Source organism: Pteronotus mesoamericanus, unplaced genomic scaffold, assembly GCF_021234165.1.
Source record: "Pteronotus mesoamericanus isolate MK-2021 breed Mesoamerican mustached bat unplaced genomic scaffold, CSHL_Meso_final scaffold_21, whole genome shotgun sequence".
NCBI lineage: Eukaryota > Metazoa > Chordata > Mammalia > Chiroptera > Mormoopidae > Pteronotus > Pteronotus mesoamericanus.
In genome coordinates this window covers 16356616-16374326 of record NW_026555310.1, presented here as the reverse complement: position 1 = coordinate 16374326, position 17711 = coordinate 16356616, and the positions used below count along the sequence as shown (strand labels likewise).

The window sequence follows — 17711 nt, the reverse complement described above, 5'->3', positions numbered from 1 at the left end:
CCTGGACAGTATTTTAAACTAAGCAAAAATACTGCCACAGCTTGCTGCTAATGAGGACAGTCACACCAGTTGACGAAAGAATTTATTCTTGCTAAATTTAGCCTGTTAGTGCAAACACAGAAAAAGAAATTTGGGATGCCCTGAACCACTCTCCCATCCCAGAACCATTTGTGACTTCCTCTTTTATTTTCAAAACCATTTGAGGATCTAATGTAACACAGAAATACATACAATATATATAACCTCCTTTCATCTAAGTATGAAAAAAAGGGAGCAAGTATAACAACTGACATTATACTCTATTGCAACTCTCAATCACTTCATAGGCCACTTACTTCCCTATTCTAAAGATGAACAAGTAAATCAGTTATGCAGTGGACATATTAAAACAGTTATTAATTTGAAAGAAGTGGTCAAAATGAAGTACTATAGCTAATTTTCCTCTCTGATACAATTTCTAAAAATAAGATGAAAAATATTAAGTTTTTCTTACTTCTCAAAGGTATTTAGCATCATGGAAATGTGGAAAAAAAGGAGTGATCTGCAATATATTACAAGTGGGAAATATAATCACTGAATTTTAAAGCATAATTAAGGCTTTGAAAAGAAGTTTGGTCCTTCTGGATCAAAATAATCTTCAGAAATCAGAGGCAAAAATCAAAACATTTATCTAATGTAAGGAGTAATAAAGATATGAGAATCATTCACACAAAATTCAACATGATATGATAATTTTAAAAAGCAGAGGTAAAAACACTGCTTTGAACATCATTAAAATAAGCAAGCAAAAACACTTAAAAAATTAAGATCACAAAAGACAAAAAAATAAAAATCCCTAAAGGGGATCCACACTTGGATATAGAGGATAGATATTTGGATTTCAAACGTAAAAGAAAATAAAGCATTCAAGTAGATAAAATAAATATGTTACATATGAAGGAAAAAAAATAATTGTGCCAGAAGACAATGAAGGAATGTCTATAAAGTTTTGAGTGCAAAACATCAAAAAGCAAGAACAAATTCTATCCTCAACCAAGCTTCCATGTATGAACAGCACAGGCAGTCACCCTAGAGTCCATGAACATAAACCACAGATTCTTGCTGATAAAGAATTTCAAAAAGTTCCTCCAACAAAGCAATAATCAAAAATCAAGAAACAGAGAACGTTAGAAAAGAAGAATAATGAAACCCAGAGGTAAAACTGAATAATCATCATTATAAGACTATAAAATGTAATGCAAATTTTGAAGCATCTAATAATCATCATCCAGATCTAAATTTCCAAACAAGTGTAATATGCAGCAACCTCATAAGGCATCATATAAGATGCCTAACCCTCATAAAAAAGTATTGTGATATCAATTTTTTAAGTGGGAATAGAGAAGAATGGCAATACAAAAGTTACTAAAATTTTTTCTTTAGAAATTTCTATTCAAAAAGCATGTATCAAAAAACATAGTTTGTTGCTATAACCTAAAAATAATTTTGTAATCAAAACGGACCTAAGGGTTCCTTTTTTTGCTTTTCAGATTCAGTTACTTCTAATTCTCCTCCACCACCTTTAGTCTTCACTTTGCAATTTTGCTTTACAAAGCATAATGTGGTCATTGGTAAACAAAAGAACTCAAGAATGCATGGTAAACGTAAGTACCACAATGCCAACAGAGCAGTCAGAAACTCAAAGCAAAATTCCTTCTTTAGGTCTAGCTATCTCTGGTCATTACTTCTCATCAGCCTTTGTAATGTGATGCCTGCCCCAGTAATGTGATGGTGATCTTTTTTTTTAAAGATTTTATTTATTTATTTTTAGAGAGAGGGGAGTGGAGGGAGAAAGAAAGGGAAACACTGACAGGAGAGAGAAACATAAGATAGGGTGCGTCTCACACACGCCAGACTAACCCACAACCCAGGCACGTGCCCCACCAGAATCAAACCAGCAACTGCTTGCTCCATGGGAGGACCCGCAAGCAATTGAGCCACACCAGTCAGGGCTGGTGGTGATTTCTGATAAATCAATTATACACAACTTGTTCCATAAAAACAATACGAGAATGTCAGTATAATGGAGGTGTTAGAGAGAAAGAAATAATGTATATGGAATTTCTCCTCTTAGATACTGCTCCATTCTTTATTATGTTAAGAGAAATACAAACAGGACATAAAATTTCCAAATCATTAGAGGAAGAGAAAATTTCATTACTATAGCAACACTAAAAAAAGAGAAAAGGAAACTATTAAAAAACATTAACAGAAGTGTAAAATGAGAATAAGGGTATAAAACAGACATTAAAGGCTTATTCAAAATGCTAACAATGATTATAACAAGGTTTTGATATTAGATGAAACCCTCCAACCCCGCCTAAATTTTTCCAAAGAATATGGATTACTTTTGAATTAGGAAAATATATTATAAAAACTGGCTGAGATAAAACCAAAGAAAATATAAAAACTGTTTTCAAGGGAATAATTTCTCAAAGCACATTATTCTTAAAAGCACATGAATCAAACTTACTGGTTCATAAACTAGACCATCTGCTGATGCAACCATTGTTTCTGCTAAATCCAATACATCTGCTCCAACATCTGCATTAAAAAAATTAAAAAAGTTTTACATTCTATGCTAAGAGCCAAACTATATCTGATATAAATTAACAAATTAAGATAATAGAAAACTCACTTTCCTATATTGCTCATTTAAGTTAATAGCATTAGATAGATTTGGTCACAATTATTTCAAAAATAAATAATGTTTTTTCTACTTCTTACACAGTAAAAAGATGATTCAGAATCTCACAGCAAAAAGTATAAAGTTTACTGAAGAGCTTTGCAAAAATTGGCAAGAACCTAATCCCAAGTACTAAATGGCTGCTACACAAAATATTAATTATAAGAGTTATTTTTAGAGATTAAAAGAATTCTTAAGGCAAAGCTACTGATGATTTTTTAAATATCAATATAAAAAGTTTATTTGAAAAGGCTAGAATTTTAATGATATTCAAACATCTAAAATATGGTAAAATATGATATATTCAGTTTAACACTAGATCATAATTTAGATACAAAGTATTTCTTTCTCTTAAAGTCACTAACATAAGGAAAAAATAAATGGAAACAGAAAAGAAATTTTAGGTTGTTCTGTGACAAAATCTCCCAGAAATTAACTTTCTTAATTGGATAATACTACCTCAAACTTTAAAAAACTTTGTCTGCACTACTGAATTCAGTTTCATGAAAGTTATGAAAGATATGCAAAAATATCCTCATTTTTTTGAGAGCACTACTGATTCAAATATTACCCAGAATATGCTAACATTTTTTCACTTCTACCAGTATAATCAAGTGAAGCCAGTGAAGAAAACAGAAATGGGATCACTATTAACTTAAAATTCTTGGATCTGTATTTTAATAGGCAAGAGTAAAAGTAAAGGGTAATAAACTGAAAGAGTGAAACGGGATATTCTTGAGAAACATGGGTGTAAAAACTGGTAGTCCAAACAAGAAAATTAGAAATATACCTAAACTAAAACTCTTATTCACAAAAATTTCCTTCAATTTCTTTTAATTATGCTAATGTGAAAGTTAAGTTTCTCCTCTTTCTAAAGAAGAAATTTAAAGAATATAACCGGGGAGAAAAGTTGCATTACTAAATAACACTACAATAGCATTTTAAGATATGGTAAAGGAAAAATAAAGTTAAAATATAACCAGTGGTTTTTATTTTTTACTAGCAATTGTTTAAACCATAACTATATATGGATTCATCAAATTAAAGGTATACTTACACTGACATTTCATGGCAACAGTAATATCTATGTTGATTCTCAATTTGCTAAAAGACAAAAAGGAAACTTCAGTACCCACCAAGTAATCAAAAAATTACAAATATAAGTCAGGTCTATGAAAAACTTGGATTTCAAGAAGAATACATCAATTAGAAGTTGGACAGCATTTCTTGTGGCCAAAACAAAAGCACTTTGAAAGTAAAAATTCTATTTTGCAATCATTCCAAAAGCCTTTCCGACTTCACAGGTTTTTAAATCAGTATCCTATAGTTTAATTTCATTAAATTAAATTACTCCAAGAAACTCAGAAAAATGAGTCTTAACCTTTGTTCACATAAATTTTATTTTAAAACATTCCTTTGAAATTTTCAAAACTCAAGAGTTAGGTACTGCAAGCCTTTCTCCTCTATCAAATAAGTACTATTGTATTTATTTTACCTTATCATTATATTATCTTCTTTATTCTTTATCATGGACCTAATAAAGTGGGTGGTTTCACAGTTTTGTAGCTAAAACAATGATGTTGAAGGCAGAACAAATGCCTGGCTTAAGATCACACAACCAATGAAATGGAATACTGGAGACTAGGTCTGTATGACTCAATAAATACAACCAAACTGCCGGAAAAAAAGTTCTGATGCTTAAAGTTTTCCATGTCCTTTTTAAAAGGCTCAACTAATGCTTTATTTTCAAATGATGGCTTTAAATTAAATTAATTTTCAAATATCAGAATTACTTACACACCATAAATAACAGAGTGAGTATAATCAATATCAGTCTTGTCCTGTGCTGCCTATCAAAACTTCTTTCACTCTAAGAATTTGCTTCAGGTTTCAAAAGGAATTTTTAGAGCTTAAAAAATTTTTTTCAATAGATTTTCAGGGCTTCAAAGAGTCTTAAAGTTGTCTAGAGTTCAAAGTGTACTCCAAATAACCCTGGGGTTTAGGCCAGGAGATGCTGTAGGAATCAGATGAGAAGGCCAAGTAGACAGCCTTCTGGATATCCCCACTAGGCTTATTTGGTGAACTATGGAAAAAAAATAAAGTGATTCATTGGTGCTAAAAACAAACAAAATAAGATATATAACACACTCTCTGAAAATCTATGTTGTCAAGAATAATCCTCATCTTAAAGATGAAGAAACTGAGGCCCAAAACAAGTCAGTTGTGTGACTTACCGAAGGTTACACAGCAATTTACAATGTTGACCTACTTCTCACTAGTGTCATGAGGAAGGTACTATAATTATTATCTCCATTTAATAGAAAAAGAAACTGAAACACATGCAGATGTAGATTTCATAACTTCCTTAAAAAGTCACATAGTAAGTGGCAGAGCTAGGAATGGAATTGAGAAGTAAATGTCTCCCCTATCTAGTACAATCTTAATATAAAAACCTATTATCTTCAGTTAATTGAAATATCCAAATAATACAAATAAAATAAAGTATATTTGTCTCCTTATTAAGGTACTGCACTTTCAAAGTTTTAAGTGATGTTATTTACATTACTATTTAGTTTATAGGTAATTTAGAAAAATCAAGTTATAAGCATGTACAACGTATCTTTAAACAGTTCATTTTCCAGCTTACACAGATCAGTAAGCTATTTCAAAATCTAAAAAGTAAAGTTTTAAAACATTAAACAATTCCTACTAGTTCAACATCTTTAGAAAAAAAATATTATGTTCTCATAACCATTTTATACAGTGCACACTGTATCAGAGAACCTCCCTTTCAGAATTTAACCAGTATTCAAATGATTCTAAAATGTTTCACCTAATGCATGCAATTAATGAGAATTTATCAGAATTATTTATACAGAACTAAAATAAACCAAATGTAAAAGGTTAGACTTTTTTAAAAAGGCATATTATCTTTAAAACAATTTCAATTTAAAGGTATTTCAAGAAGAAAAATGTTACCTAGAAAAATCTTTGTCTACTTCATACTCATATTTCATCCATGTATCTTGATATACTGAGAATTCCATTATGGTTAATAAAGCCATAGTGGTAAATGCTATTAGAGAAACTGAGAAATCAAACAAACAAAAAAAAGAATTAAAACAATTTTTTATAAGTAAATACTAGGATATTATTTTTAGTGAGATTAAACATATCAAAGAATACCTTAATGGCTACCATGAGAATGAATATTATGAAAAGTTCTTAAAATGTCCATTATAGATTTTTCTTAAAACAGCTCAGAAAAGAAGATTTAATGAACAATGAACATACACATAAACACAAACATTTGTACTACAGAGAAAGCATTTTATTCTTTCAGTATTACAAGACACAAAACTTATTTTCTTACACAGAGCAGTGTCACAGACATAATAAATGATCAAAGCAAGCATGCATTTTACAATACAAATTTGAAAATGGTCCCCTCATAATTAAAAATGCACTTATGCCTGCAGCCCAATTTTAAAAATTAGCCTAATTTTTTAGATCCTGAGATGCCAAAATAATCTGTGTGCCAGAAGATCAGGTAACATACATCTCCAAATCTCTAATAAAACTCTCATCTACTTTGGAATCTCCTAAACATATCATTTCATTTATAAAAGCAACTCAAAGACCTGACAAAAAGGAAAGAACTATCATACACTTAACAAAACACAAAATGGATTGTGCAAAAAGAACTTGCACTAATTTTGTTAACAAAAGTTAATCACAAAAGATTATAAATAGTAAGCAACTTTGTACACATTTACCAAAAGAAATGTCAATCTTACGTGAAATAATATTTTACTAGTTCTTCTCAAAGAAATAGTAAATACTGTTATAGTTCCATATTTTGCCTATATATTCCATTATTTATTTATTTTATTTAACAAATATTTCTATCTGTACCAGGTATTAAGCATTTTGTAAGTATTAACTTATTTAATCATAAATACTAAAAAATCATAAATACTGATTTTGTTCCCACTTCATGGAAGAGGAAACTGAAGCAGAGATGGATTAACTTTCTCAAGGTCACATACTTAGGAAGGGGAAGAGGTAGGATTTAAATCCAGAGAATATGGTTCCACGGTCTAAGCTCGTAACTATTTACTCTATGCTGCCTCTCCGGTAAGGTAAAATTTAAGGATTTTTATTTTAATGTCTAAATTGATTTATTCTTTACCAAATAGCACTGAGGCAGTTTCACATCATTAAATAACTTCTCCCAAGTTAAATTCTATTTATATAGAATAATCTTACTAATATAATTATACATAACTCACCAGTGCCAAAAACAGTAAAATTGAATTAATGTTTCAATAAACACTGCTAAATGCAGAGACTACACTGAGTTAGACGTCAAAGAATACACACACACACACACACACACACACAAACACACACACAAAATAAAATTAGGGCAAAACAGCATTATATGGGGACAGACCAGTTAAAAAGTTACTACATTGATGAGTTTTTCCTCATGGCTGTATTTCTGTATGTTATTGATTGGATCGCTCAGAAGTTGCATTCAGTGAAGGAGTTTTCATTTGAATTGATACTCTCACCTGTACCCCCACTGGCCGAAGTCTCTACATAGCTCTCAGGAACCTTTGGAAAGGCATCCAACTCTTTCACCAAACTTAAGGTTTTCTTCCGATTCAGTCGCCTCATCTTCAGAAAAACCTTCTTCTTTCATATAGTCATGCTAAGGAATAAACAATGAATGAATGTATCCTGTAAAAAGATATAAAGGTTTCTTTTATTTTTAGATAACTGACAAATGTCATTGGAAGAACTTAATATTCTCATTCCTCCTTGAGAAACAAAGCTTAACACTCATTCACATCTCTCCTTTCTCCCTCTCACTGACAAAAAGTACTATGAAAGGCAACTTACAGACACAAATACATTAAGTAGAAGAAAGAGAAAGAAAAGAAAACCACATTCATAATATTTCAACATACAAGTCAAAATAAATGTTTCTTCCTATTGAATTTATAAATATATAAAAATAATATATCCCCACTAATAAATGACAATGAGGTAAAACAGACATGCTCATACCTTGCTAATGATAACATAACTACTCACCATTCCCCTTTTCACTAAATTCCTTTTTTAGGAATGTATCTTAAGGCAATAATCTGGGTTATGTACAGAAATTGGATCTTAGGCATATTTCCCATATTGTTATTTTTAACTATATTGAAGATAGAAACAAAGTCATGGTATCCAATATACAAATTATGATTAATTAAAAGTTCCAAATCCATGCAAACACTAAAAATCTTATAAAAGAAAACATTTAATAAGAAAATACTCATAATACATTAAGAACAGAAGGCTGTATGGGTTCAGTTTTATGAAAGACAGGAGAAAAGATATTCAAGAAACAATTGACGGTCTATACACAAAAATGTTAAAAGTAGATCATGGAAAGATTTTAATTTTCTTCTTTACAAAATGTTGGAATTAACAAATGATTCACTTTTACAATAAAAATATCCAAAAATTGACTGCTGTTCTTTTTGATCAGAATGCCTACTACATCTAAAGTATGTTACAAGGCCATAAAATAACTGAATTCTCAAATATTTTATGCAATTTTTATGACTGATTTACAAAAATACTATAAGTGGTACCGGAAATCAAAGTTGTATTAATAAATTCAAATCTAACTGCAGAATAAATCAAATGGAGAAGTCATTAAAAGGCAAAGAATGCCTCTCAAAAAAAAAGCAGAAAGATTCATGTAAAATAGCATGGGTAGGGTTAATACAGAAAGAATAAGCCACAGAAAGGACATTCATAGAGAAAAAGGAGAGTCAGAGAAGTAAAACGCAGCAATCATAAACGCTGTCCAAAAGAGAACAAGCTCTAATCAGTGACACTACTAATCAGTCCACGAAGGAGCTACGGCCCTAAAGTGAAGCTGGATGCATTTATAGGTTGATTTCATTTGCCATTAAAAACATTCAACTAACTTCCTTTGCTTATTCCATGCTCATAAAGTGGCCTTTAGATTATAATTTTGCTTCTCATGAATACGACTTCCTAATAAAAAAAGAACATACAGACAAAATAGATGACATTTTGTAAGCCCCAGTAAGTTATAAAACTGGTATTCTTGCTTATAAATTAAGCTTCTCGGTGTTTGTTAGGTGACAAGCCATGCTCCTGCTCCCTAAAATTGTTCAACTGAGAGAATCATCAAATTTATTTTTTGTATCTGCTTAGCGATAACTGCACCAAGATCGATCCTCCTTCAATCTTTTCATTACTGTTTATTCTTTGCTACTGGAGTTAAATATTAAATATGTTCTATCTTCTTTACAACAAAACTCTCCACTGAAATTCAAGTCCAAGTCTGACTATTGATCTCTGCCTGCATCCGTATCAATATACACAAAACAATGAGTTGTCCCCATTCATCCACTGTGATTACTTCCTCAGCACAGGATCACCACTTAACTAAATTTCTCTCAGGCCATTAACAACTTCCTTAGTAGTAAGTCCAATGGACATGTTTAGTTTTTACCTAATTTTGCCCATCAGAAAGTACACTACGTTCATCACTTGCTTTTTTTATTTTATTTTATTTTTTTAAAGAGAGAGGGGAAAGGAGGGAGGAGAGGGAGAGAAACATCAATGTGTGATTACCTCTCATGCACACCCTCCTGGGGACCCAGCTGGCAACTCAGGCACTTGCCCTAAGCTAGGAATCAAACTAGTGACCCTTTAGTTTGCAGGCCAGCACTCGAACCGCTGAGCCACACCAGCCAGGGCTGTTATTCTTGAAACAGTCTTTTACCTTGGCATAAGCTATAGTGTACTCCTGATGTTCATTCTACCTTGAAAGTCTTCTTTGGCTTACTTTGTGGATTCTTCTTCCTCCCAGTTCTTCACTAGGCCTTCTTCCCAGCCTCTACACTTTCCCCAAGCAATCTCCCATCCCTTCAATTTCCACCTACATGTCAATTCCTCTCAAATCTTTATTCCCAGTCCAAAGCTCTCTGCAAACATGTATTATCTTTTTGCCTCTATTATATTTTCATGGGAGCATTACAAAGACAACTCACACTCAACAGGTCCAAAATTGAGTACTTCATCCTACCAAACCTGTTTCTCCCATGTCCCTCTTAGTCAATGATGATACCATGTGCCCCAAAACACAAGCCAGAATCACAGGTTACATTCTTAAACTTAAATTTTTCCTTGATTTCTCTCAAGCCTGCCTTTTCTTTTCCAAGCTCACTGAGAAGTTCCTTACTAGGTCCCACCTGCCACAATCTATCATTTCACTGCTTCAACAACTTTTACTCTTCAACCAATAATCTTTTTAATATATAAAAGTGATCATGTAAGTTTTCTTTTATAATTTTTCAAGAGTTTGGACTCTATCTTAACAAAGTTTACAAAGCCCTCAAAAACCAGGTCCTTCTTACCTCTCTTTAAACCTAATCCCTCAAAGTCTAAATTCTATCCAAACTAAACCACTTTCTAGTCCTTCGACATGTTCTAACAGAAATATCCTTCCTTTCTCTCCCCACACCTCTACATTTGGCTAACCTGTACTTCCTGTTTCAGTCTAGACCTCTCTCTCTTCAGGAGTGAAAAATCCTTTTCTATGACTTCAAACATACTAGTTACAGTATGTGCTCCTAGAATACTGTTTCTAATTGTTTGTTTAATTGTCTGTTTTCTCCACTGTAATGTTACAACAGGAACCACATATACCTTGATCTTTGTATCTCTGGTGCCTAGCACAGCAGGTATTTGATAAACATTTGTGGAAGGGAAAAAAGAAGGAAGGTAAAAAATGTCCCCAGAAATGCCCATGGTTGCAAAGCTATCCAATCAAAACAAACCATTATTCTTGGATAAATAAATACATAAAAGTATAAGATCCACCAAGTTTTCTGTTTTGTTCACTACAGAATATCTCAAGCACTTAGAATAGTGAATGGCACAGAGGAGGGAGCATTGCTGGGCAAATGAATAAAACTGAATTTTACTTTCTGAATTGTCTGTATTTTTACAAGTTTTATAAATGCTTTCTTTAAATTATATATAAGTATAAAGATATGTAAAAGTTAGTTTTACAAAGCCTCTAACAATTCACATAGCCTATTCAGCACTCCTTCCTTAAAAGTATAGCTAGTGTCCTGGCTGGGTAGCTCAATTGGTTAGTGTCATCCCAATACTGCAAGGTTGCGGGTTCCAGCTCCAGTCAGGGCACATATAAGAAGCAACCGCCAGGTACATGCACAGGGTGGATGTCTCTGTCTGTCTCTGTCTCTCTTTCTCTCTCCCTGTTCCTCCTTCTCTCTGGAATCAATAAAAAAGTCTAGCTAGTATATCCCACTTGGCTGCTTTGCAGTCTCTAGCCTCTTCCATGCCTATTTTCCATGATTACTATTCTAGAATGGAATACTCTGTCACTCTACTGCTATTCCTGTCCCATTCCTGTTAGGTCGGCATTAACCTACATCCACGAAACTCACTGTATCTCCAATACTTGCCACTCTATTCTACAGAGCCACTGTTCTGATATGAACAAGTTACCCAGTAACAAGTTTAACAAAAAAAAACCCACCTACCTGCTCTTGACATGAAAACATGATGTTCAACTGGTGGTAAATCCCTTTAAATTCTTACTTTATTTCTGAGACTCAAAGGGTAAAAAAAAGTAGCATGTTTTATCAAGATTTCTCAACCACCTCTTCCTTTTTCAAGTCTATCTTCTAATAAATACATATACTACATAGAATTATAGCCTAACTGTCATATTATATGCTATTAGCTGAAAACACTTTGTGTATTAATTCATTTAATCCTCTGAATGACTCTATGAATTAGATATTATTTTTATTTCATTTATAGATAAGAATACTGAGGCACAGAAAAATCGAGTAATTTTTGCAAGGCCACTCAGCAGGTGGTAGAACCTGGATTTGACCTCAGGCAGTCTGGCTCCAGAGTTTATGTTCCAAACCATAGTTACACTCTCACTTTAGCACTTGTTATCATTTTTTTCCATCTGGATATACTTGTATTTTGCCCTGTATAATGTGCTCCATGTATAATGCACACCCACATTTTCAGCCCAAACTTTCAGGAAAAAAAATCTTACATTTTACAGTATATAGGTACAGAATTAGTACTACGCATGTATAATGTGCATCCTTATTTTTCCCTCAAAAATTTAAGCAAAAAAAATGCACATCAGCAAAATATGATATTTATAATTTCCAGGAGGGATAAATGGAGACAGGAGACTTGACTTGGGTGGTGAACGCACAATACAATATACAGATGATGTATTATAGAATTGTATATCTGAAACCTATATTTTTATTTAAATATAAATTTATTTATATATTAAAATATGTATAATTTATATATAAATGTAATTGTATTTATATATAATTAATCAATGTCAAACCATTAGATTCAATAAAGAAGTAAAAATTTTAAAATTCCTTAATGACTTCAGTGTCTGGATCACTTAATTTGCTTCTTTTCTTCCCCATGCCATCACCATCCTTTGGAACTCACGACCTGAGGACACTCACCGAATGGTATTCATTCACGATGTAAACAGAACAGATCTACTCCAGTGACCTCCATCTTAATTATGTGCAAAGCCTCACACAAGAAAGGCCATGTTGTGTCTTCTCTTTATTTTTAAAACTGCTCCACCACTAAAATCCAAGACACTAATTTTCCTCTCTACACCGAACCAATTATCCTTCTAGCTCCGTAACTGCTTGAGTAGGACAAAATCTGCTCTTCATTTTCCCTGTGGCCTCAACCTCTTGGACCCTCTCAGTTATCCGGTCTATTGCTTCCCTGCCCACTCCACTTGTCTCTCCATCCAGCTTAGTCAGCCATTTTGAAAACTGCTGAAGTCAAATGTCTTTTTTTTTTTTTTAATGAAATGATAGAAGTAGATAACAGAGGTCTGATTTTGTTTTTTGATGTCCTCCTTTAGTAAAATGAAAAACTGCAGTTTTATGTCCATCCTCAAATCCAGCCTCTTTGCCTTTCTTTTCTATATATGTTTTGTACTGCTCCACAAAAATCTAAAAATTAGGAGTTATTGCACTGGATTCCTTTGCCCACTGGTTGGTGCTGCTCTTCATACTTTGACAATCTCCAGTACCGTATCTGCTGTCTCTAATTTCTCTCCTAAACTGCATGTATAATAAAAAAATAAAACAAAATAACTCCAGAAGATAGTTACAACTAAGACAATGCTTTGAAAAACTGCACAGGATGTAAGAAACCACCCTTCATGCTGGAAACACAGAGACACACACTATCAACACTCAATATATGTAATGTCATACAGCCCATATTTTATCCTTGAATCAATCTTAAAATAATGAGACTATCAGACGCTTTGCCAAAATTAAAGTATAGAATTCATGACTTTTTAGTCTGCCTGCTCAATTAAGTTTTCTTTCTTCTCCCCCAAAAAGTGGAAACGCAATTTATCTTCAGCTACCCACGTATGAGCTAACTTCTATTTTTAAAATACATCTGGCAATATGAGATATATTTAATTGGTTAATAGATATGGACATGTTATAGGTTGAACTATGTCCCTCAGAAAGATATTTTGAGCCTCAACCAGTGTGGTTCAGTTGGTTGGGCATCGTCCAGCAAAGCAAAAGGTCACTGGTTTGATTCTCAGGGCACATGCCTAGGGTTGCAAGCTAGGTCCCTGGTTGAGGAGTGTAAAACTGATCGATGTTTCTCTCTCACATGATGTTTCTCTACCTCCCTTTCCCTCTCTCTAAAAATAAATACATAAAATCTTTTTTAAAAAAAGATATACTGAGCTCTGGCCAGTGTGGCTCAGTTGGTTGGAGTGTCATCTGTAAACAGAAAGGTCATGGGTTTGATTCCCCATCAGGGCACATGCCTTAGGTCATGGGTTCCCATTTGGGACACATTTGAGAGATAACCAATGTTTCTCTCACATCAATGTTTCTTTCCCTCTCTCTTCCATTCCTCTCTCTCTAAAAATCAATAAGCATGTGCTCGGGTGAGGATTTAAAAAAAAAAAAGATATATTAAAGTCCTACCCTTGTGGATGGGCCTTATTTGGAAGTATTTGTGACTTTGAAGACATTATTAGTTAAGATAGGATTATTCTGGGTTAGAGTGGCCCAAAATCCAATGACTGGCGCCCTTATTAGGAAAACCATGTGAAGTGAATCTACAAAGTATCCAATAAAGAAAAGAAAAAACAAAGCCACGCGAAGATACACAGAAGAATGTCACATGAAGACAGAGGACGAGATTAGATACATCTACAAGCCAAGGAGTGCCAAAGATTGCCCAGGCGCTGGAGGTGGCAAAGAATAATCCTTTTTTAGAGCTTTCAGAGGGGGTATGGCCTGCCGACACTTAGACTTCAGTCTACAAGCCCCCAAAATGGTGGGAGAATAAATTTCTACATTTTTTTAAGGTACCCGGTTTATGGTAATTTGTTATGGTAGCCCTATAAAACTAATACAAGCCTTTAATAAGAATGAGAAAGACAGAACAAGTATTATCCAGGCCATTACTGAACTTTAGAAATGAAAAGCAAAACTATATCTTATCTGTAATTTTAAATTACTTAATTATACTATATTAGGATACATTACAATAAAAATATTTCTATTAAAGATAGCTTAGTTTCAGCCTATAAACCTAGATATCCAAAAGAAGTGCTTATTCTTTTTACTTTAAAACTGGGACTCAGTTAAACTTTATGTTTTCAAAATTATTTATCATAATATAATTCAAATAAATCTAATAACTTTCTAAGTGATTAAAAGGTTTAATTGGAAGGCAGTATAAATATGAGTTTTGTGATCAGAAAAACTTGGGTTAATATCTAGGCACTTGTCAGCTGTGTGACAAATTTGAAAAGATCCTCAACTTCTCAGAATCCTCTATTATCATCATCTTATTTTAAAAGGAGGGAGAGGGATATAATGGCTACCTCACAGTTTTCATTCAAGATAAAAAAAATAAGAATTTAATGTCTGTTTCTAATTATCAAAAAATGCAAAGGTTTGTAGAATACTTGAGAGTTATGTTAAAGTCTTTACGGAAAATGGGAGAATATATGCATTAGTTAATAACATGAATAGACTGAGGATGATATAAATTGAAAGAATAAAAGTTAAGGAAATAGACTGCAGAGTGATGACAACACAACAAGTAGTAGTAAGTGCCCAGCAGCAATATGAACGACAGACAAAGAATGGCTTGACTACAGTAACTACTCAGTAAGTGTACAAAATTTAAGTAAAGAAGGAACAGTAAGGAAAAGGTCAGAGAAACATGAAATATTATTTACAACAGAATGAATGTCTCCAAAAACAAGGAGAATGGATTAACAATACACTTAAAGACCAACAGTGCTAGTTTAGCCCTGGCTGGTATGGCTCATGGGACAGAACGCCAGCCTGCAATCCAAAGTGTCCCCGGTTCGATTCCCAGTCAGGGCGCATGCCTGGGTTGTGGGCCAAGTCCCCAGTAGGGGGCATGTGAGAGGCAACCACACATTGATGTTTCTCTCCCTCTCCTCCCTACTTTCTGCTCTCTCTAAAAATAAATAAAATCATTTAAATTTTTTTTTGACAAAAAGAGCAATAGTTCTCTTTTGATTTAGACTGTAGTAAGACAGGAGTAGAAAGAAGGAACTTTTACCTTAGAGAGGATAACACCTTAAGAAAACAGGCAAATGGAAGATGGAGTTTAAAGACATATTAACCATAAAATGAAGAGTGTTTCACTAATCTGGGGGTCAGAAAGAAATTTTTTTTTAAAAGTCTTCCTCGGTCTGTACTTTGAATAAGAACCAAGGCAACATTTTGTGAATATCCTTAGAGGTTAGAAAACAAAAATTTAAAAATTACAAGAACTAACACATAATGAATGTTAACTGTACACTATGCATTGTTCTAAGTGCTTTGCATGTTTTAACTCATTTACTCCTCACCAATCACCACATGAGTTAGGCATTAATATTCCCATTTTGCAGATAAGGAAACTAAGGCACAAAGGTTAATTTGCCCACCTTGACATTTATGAGGCAGAATCAGAATACTGAAAACTGTTAACTAGGATTAGTAGCAGGAACAGACTACCTGAAAGTAACTTATACTGAAAATAAAATCACTGTTTCTTCCAGTTAAATCACTAACCCCCAAAGAAAATAAATTTGTTTTTTCTAATTACTTTTTGTTGGGTGTTGTTCCACAGTAGACCTAATTTCCTTTCACAGAGCTTTCAAGTTTGATATATTTTTATGATTTGTACTCTCGAGCCATTACAATACTCAGCTGTGTGGTAAACTTTATTCTTAAAAAGAAACTTCCCTCCCCATCCCACTTCACCCTCAAAACCATGGACTTCTTTTTCTCAGGTTTTCCCTCTTAGAACTGGCACAATTGCATCAATTTAAATATATCAATAAACAAATTAAGTCAGTATACGACCTGAGGGCTTCAGTGAACCAGCCTCTGACTTCTTTATTATAATAGCTGTATACTAGAGTTCAACGTATCATTTCAAACAAATGAATAAATCTTATTTTTTAACTTATTTTAATAGCTTCTGATAGCCAGTATTGCAACATTTTAACAGATACTATGTAACTTTTCGTTGTCTCGAGGGCACTAATCCTAAATAGAAGTTACTTCGATGTGTTTTCTCAAGGATCTTCCTTTCGACTCTATAGCCTTTACTCAAGGCTATTCTCTACCAAAAGCTGACAAGTTACTTTCCAAGGGTTTCTTAATCCTCGAAGGTTTAAACAAAGTAGTGACACTCGGACCTGTCTCTCCTGCAACATCTCACCCTGCTCTGCCCCTTCGTCATTTTTCCAAGCAAGGTGCGAAACTCTCCTTCCAGAGGAGGCCAACACCTCAGTGTTTCTTAAAAAGAGGGAGCAACTTGCTGCAAAGAAATTAGCATTTGTCTGAATGATGGTGGGGAGCCAGACCCCCGGGAAGATCGGGACATGACCCGTACGGTTTTTACAAGGCGGGACTCCCCTCGCCTGCGGACGGGAGGAGCCTCCAGCGTACCGGACACTGTGAGAAGCAATGGGTCAGGGTCAGCAGCTGTTGAGGAAGCACCTAAACTCCTTCAAGTTGCGATACAGTTCAGAGAAAATGAGCCGCGGAAAAGGGACCTCCAAGGCTTAGCGCTGCCCAGGGTCCTGCCAGTAACGCCCCCGGGGGAAGTGGAGCAGCTACCCAGTCCTGCCTGCTCTCCAGAGGAGAGCCACGAAGACAAGAAGCCAATTCCATGACAGGCTCTCAGCCCCCTTAACTACATTCACGCCCGGAACAGCCCTGGAACAACCGAAATAACAGCACCCGGTACGATTTCAGTATTTTACCTTGTGCTTCGGTCCCAGCCGACCGCCATGTTTCACAGAAGCCCGGGTCGCCCGGGCTCCAGTTCACCCGGAAACATCGCGAGAACAAATGCGACCACGACCACTGAGACTTTCAGGAGAGAGACAATGTAGAGTTCTCGCGATAGGCTCTTTGCTGACGAAATGTTTCGTGAATCAAGAGGCGTGGTCAAGATGAAAGGGGCGTGACTAAAGAGTAAGGAGTTCGAAACTTATTTTAGGTTAACGAAGTGGCCAGTAAGGGATCAGCTTTTCCAGGAAGGGCTAGATTACCTTCTAAGAGACCACAGAACTACTGTTTCTCTACTCCTCATACTGTACTTCATTACTGATGAAAGACTTGGGCGCAGGAGGCATATCACTCCTCAGATTCTGCACCACGTCCTGGTCTTTGCCTCTTTACCACCGCCCCCGCTCCACCCCCGCTGAGAATATTTAAACTTACTTTTCAAGACAAAGGCAACGCTTATAGCTATTCAATGTTGTTGTCTTCCAGATAGTATGCTCCTTGAGAAAGAACATCTGTCTTTCTCACCTTTATAT

The 17711-nt window shown here is 34.3% G+C and overlaps 1 protein-coding gene across 2 annotated transcripts in view; it reads right to left on the bottom strand.

Moving 5' to 3' along the window:
* ERGIC2 (ERGIC and golgi 2) overlaps nucleotides 1-17284 on the bottom strand; it is a 41346-nt gene extending 24062 nt beyond the window's left edge. The window contains exons 1-5 of one of the 2 annotated variants that reach the window (XM_054591289.1): nucleotides 17151-17284; nucleotides 7303-7471; nucleotides 5705-5813; nucleotides 3783-3829; nucleotides 2513-2583 (exon numbers count right to left, since the gene is read on the bottom strand). In XM_054591289.1, coding sequence (XP_054447264.1) covers nucleotides 2513-2583; nucleotides 3783-3829; nucleotides 5705-5813; nucleotides 7303-7408 — 333 coding nt within the window. In that variant the 5' untranslated portion in view covers nucleotides 7409-7471; nucleotides 17151-17284. The remainder of the gene's footprint in view (nucleotides 1-2512; nucleotides 2584-3782; nucleotides 3830-5704; nucleotides 5814-7302; nucleotides 7472-17150) is intronic. The other variant, XM_054591290.1, reaches the window with a different exon arrangement.
* Nucleotides 17285-17711: the final 427 nt, after the last annotated feature.